Genomic DNA, 3,544 nt, shown 5'->3' with positions numbered 1-3,544 from the left:
GGGGGGATGCTAGTGGAGTGCACGCGTCTCAAACAAGCCTAGCCAAAATTGCGGCGCGACTTGGTGGGCGGTACCCTGGATTGGAAAGAAATCTCTGCGTGAGAAATACAAGGTGTGGCGTGTGGGCGCGTGAATGGAGTGCAATGCGTGAGAGCTCTGTATATATATATATAAAATGTTTTGGCTCTATGAAACCTAATGTACTTATATGATTCTGTTTTCTTCTAGTTTGTATCTTCTTGGTCGAATGCACTTGTTGTAAGTCGCTTCGGATAAAAGCGTCAGCTAAATGAAATGTAGTAATATATCGGTCACAATATGGAAAATGTTCGGCATTGCTTTGTGAGATAACGTTAAAGGCAACAGCGCCCTCACCTGGACGACTTGTGTAATACATATCAATGATAAGACATGTAGGGATTGTTTTAATGTGACATATATATTGGTCTAAAGGCACAACTCCTCCTACTGACTTAACATGTCTGTATGTTGGAAACAGTAAACTATCTCATGAAGACTTAAATGAGATTATAATTACTGATAATAAAAGTCCACATCTGTTATTGCTGTTATTTTTCAAGGATTTTGATGGAAGCATCATCTTGTGATTTGGAGATACTTGGAAACCACCTAAGATGTAAATAACTTTATTATGAAACAGTCATGATGTTGATGTGTGTAGGATGACGATCTGTCTCAGTGGTTTACAGCAAACAGGAGCATAAGCAGGAAGTGACACTGCGGGCGTATTTAAGACCATGTGTGAACTAACAAAATGGAGAACAGCTATTTTTTTTAAAAGGCATTAATTCACACAAAATTAAAAGCACTCACCTCATACACAATGATCCCGTTACTTTATATAATGTGGAATAAAGCACTCAAAACACCTGCTTTTGGCCAGGAGACACAGGTTAGAAGGAGGAAGTTCTCCTGCTGACGCTAGAGGCTAATCCAAGTTGGACAAAAGGCTTTGAAATCTGAATCTCTAATTATCGTCCCCAGAGTTCCACTTTTCATCCAGCTGACGGCTTTGCTGAACATCCATGCTCCTTTCTGCCCTTTAGTTCCACTTGTAAGATGCTACATCTTTTGGCAAAGGACCAAAAAACTGAGGTAGATTAACAGAAGAAGGCATTATTAACTTTCTTTAACCTCATGCATCTCCCTCATGATCTGAAGGACTCAAAATCAGCAGCACGTCGACCACAAACCAGCCAAATCCAGCAGGGATAAAACTGATTTTCGCCATTAAATGTCATCGAGACATTTCAGTTGTATTTCTGAGGTGAAACACACAGGCAGGGGTTACACCAGGAGCTCTGTGATTGGCCAGGTGGCGTCAGGAGCTCTGGGATTGGCTCCGTGGCGTCAGGAGCTGTGTGATTGGCCAGGTGGCGTCAGGAGCTCTGTGATTGGCCAGGTGGCGTCAGGAGCTGTGTGATTGGCCAGGTGGCGTCAGGAGCTCTGGGATTGGCCAGGTGGCGTCAGGAGCTGTGTGATTGGCCAGGTGGCGTCAGGAGCTCTGGGATTGGCCAGGTGGCGTCAGGAGCTCTGTGATTGGCCAGGTGGCGTCAGGAGCTCTGTGATTGGCCGGGCTTGGTGAATTTGCTCTGCAGGAACACTCTGGGGACACAAAGCCCCTCCTTCTTGTTGACCGTCTCTCTCAGGACGTAGTCGTTAGAAACGGACTGGAGGCCGGCGTCCGCAAACAGCTCGGACAGGAACTCTGAAATCAAGCGGAGAAATCAGACGTTAGACTTTAGAAGAAGAAAAAACTAAAAATCCATCCATCTATCTATCTACCCATCCATCTATCTATCTATCTATCCATCTATCTATCTACCCATCAATCCATCTATCCATCTATCTACCCATCAATCTATCTATCTATCTATCTATCTATCTACCCATCAATCCATCCATCCATCTATCTATCTACCCATCAATCTATCTACCTATCCATCTATCTATCTATCTATCTATCTATCAATCAATCTACCTATCAATCCATCCATCCATCCATCTATCTATCTATCAATCTATCTATCTACCCATCAATCCATCCATCTATCTATCAATCTATCTACCCATCAATCTATTTATCTATCCATCGATCTACCTACCTACCTATCTATCCATTTATCTATCTACCCATCAATCTATCTATCTATCCATCTATCTATATCTATCTACCCATCTACCCTGCGGAGGCATCGTTCTTCACCTTTAGAGAAGAAGTATGATCTGGTTCCATCTTGCCGGACGTAGAAGTTTTCCCCCAGCTTGCTGCCGGCTTTAAACCTCAGCATGGCGTGATCGTTCAGTCCGTAGTCTCTGAAGAGCACCATGCCTCCGGGCTTCAGCACCTGAAAGCCAAACACACACATTTGAAATAAATACATAATAAATTCAAAGTGTTTCTCAAATGACTAGAGGTGGCAACAGCGACACACAGTTAATGAGTGCGTAAACAATGTTAGATACATGGAACAGTGTAAATAATTAACTTGTGTTTAATGTTGAATTCATGTTAAACTTGAAACTATAGTTACTGTAAAAAGCCTTAACGTTTCCAGAATAGTCCCTAACATAAAGTAACTAAGTACATTTACTCAAGTACTGTATTTTACCATTTTGAGATACTTGTACTTTACTTGAGTATTTCCATGTTATGCTACTTTTGTACTTCTACTCCACTATAGTTCAGAGGTAAATGGTGTACTTTTAGTCCTCCTAACAAAAGGACAATTAGGTCACAATATTGGAGATTCTCAGTGTTGCTTTGTGAGATAACGTTGAAGCCAACAGCGCCCTCACCTGGATGACTTGTGTAATAACAAACTGAAAATATATGACATTTAGGGATTGTTTTAATGTGGTGTATACTAAATATATATTGGTCTAACTACTACCGCCTTTTATGTTCTGCTTTCCATTTGACTTTCTCCCCATACTTTGCTTTTTTAAACGTCTTCTTTTATACTGTTTTTCATCAATATATTACAGGTCTCAGATATATACAGAAAGTCTCTGATTGGCTGAAACACCAAACAGATCATTGCAGCATTACCCATAATCCCCTCTGTTTCAGCCCTGTTTCCAAAGTGCTGATTCTCTGTCTGTTACTTTAGATGAAAATAAGGAGCCCCTCCCCACGCCCCTCTGAGAGACATTTGGTTACAAAGAACTCAATGGAGCTCTAGGAGGAGATTCAGGTGATAAGGGGTGGGGGGGGGTTACCTTGGTTGCTGATTGGCTAATGGTTACACAAGACAAAACATCGTTATGACATCATAAAGTGGCCAAAATCTGATCAGCTCATTTTCAGACAGGTTTTTATAGAAATGGATCAAAAAGAGAGAGAATCTTTGTTCCTGAAACTTTCAGAGTCTCTTTACACAGAGGGGACACATGTTGATGTAGAAGAGACATGAAGAAGAGGGGACACATGTTGATGTAGAAGAGACATGAAGAAGAGGGGACACATGTTGATGTAGAAGAGACATGAAGAAGAGGGGACACATGTTGATGTAGAAGAGAC

At 41.6% G+C, this 3,544-nt stretch overlaps 1 protein-coding gene across 1 annotated transcript; it reads right to left on the bottom strand.

Moving 5' to 3' along the window:
- Window positions 1-578: 578 nt before the first annotated feature.
- On the bottom strand, window positions 579-2,369 carry mettl6 (methyltransferase 6, methylcytidine; the record flags this gene model as incomplete). Its single annotated transcript, XM_010785627.1, has 2 exons — window positions 579-1,729; window positions 2,228-2,369. Coding segments are annotated over 2 exons (297 nt in total), but the record flags the coding sequence as incomplete, so codon positions are not given.
- Between the last annotated feature and the right edge of the window lie 1,175 nt (window positions 2,370-3,544).

The sequence above is a fragment of the Notothenia coriiceps genome, unplaced genomic scaffold, assembly GCF_000735185.1.
Source record: "Notothenia coriiceps isolate Sejong01 unplaced genomic scaffold, NC01 NC01_scaffold00028119, whole genome shotgun sequence".
Taxonomy (NCBI): Eukaryota; Metazoa; Chordata; class Actinopteri; order Perciformes; family Nototheniidae; genus Notothenia; species Notothenia coriiceps.
This window is presented reverse-complemented; position numbering and strand designations above follow the sequence as displayed.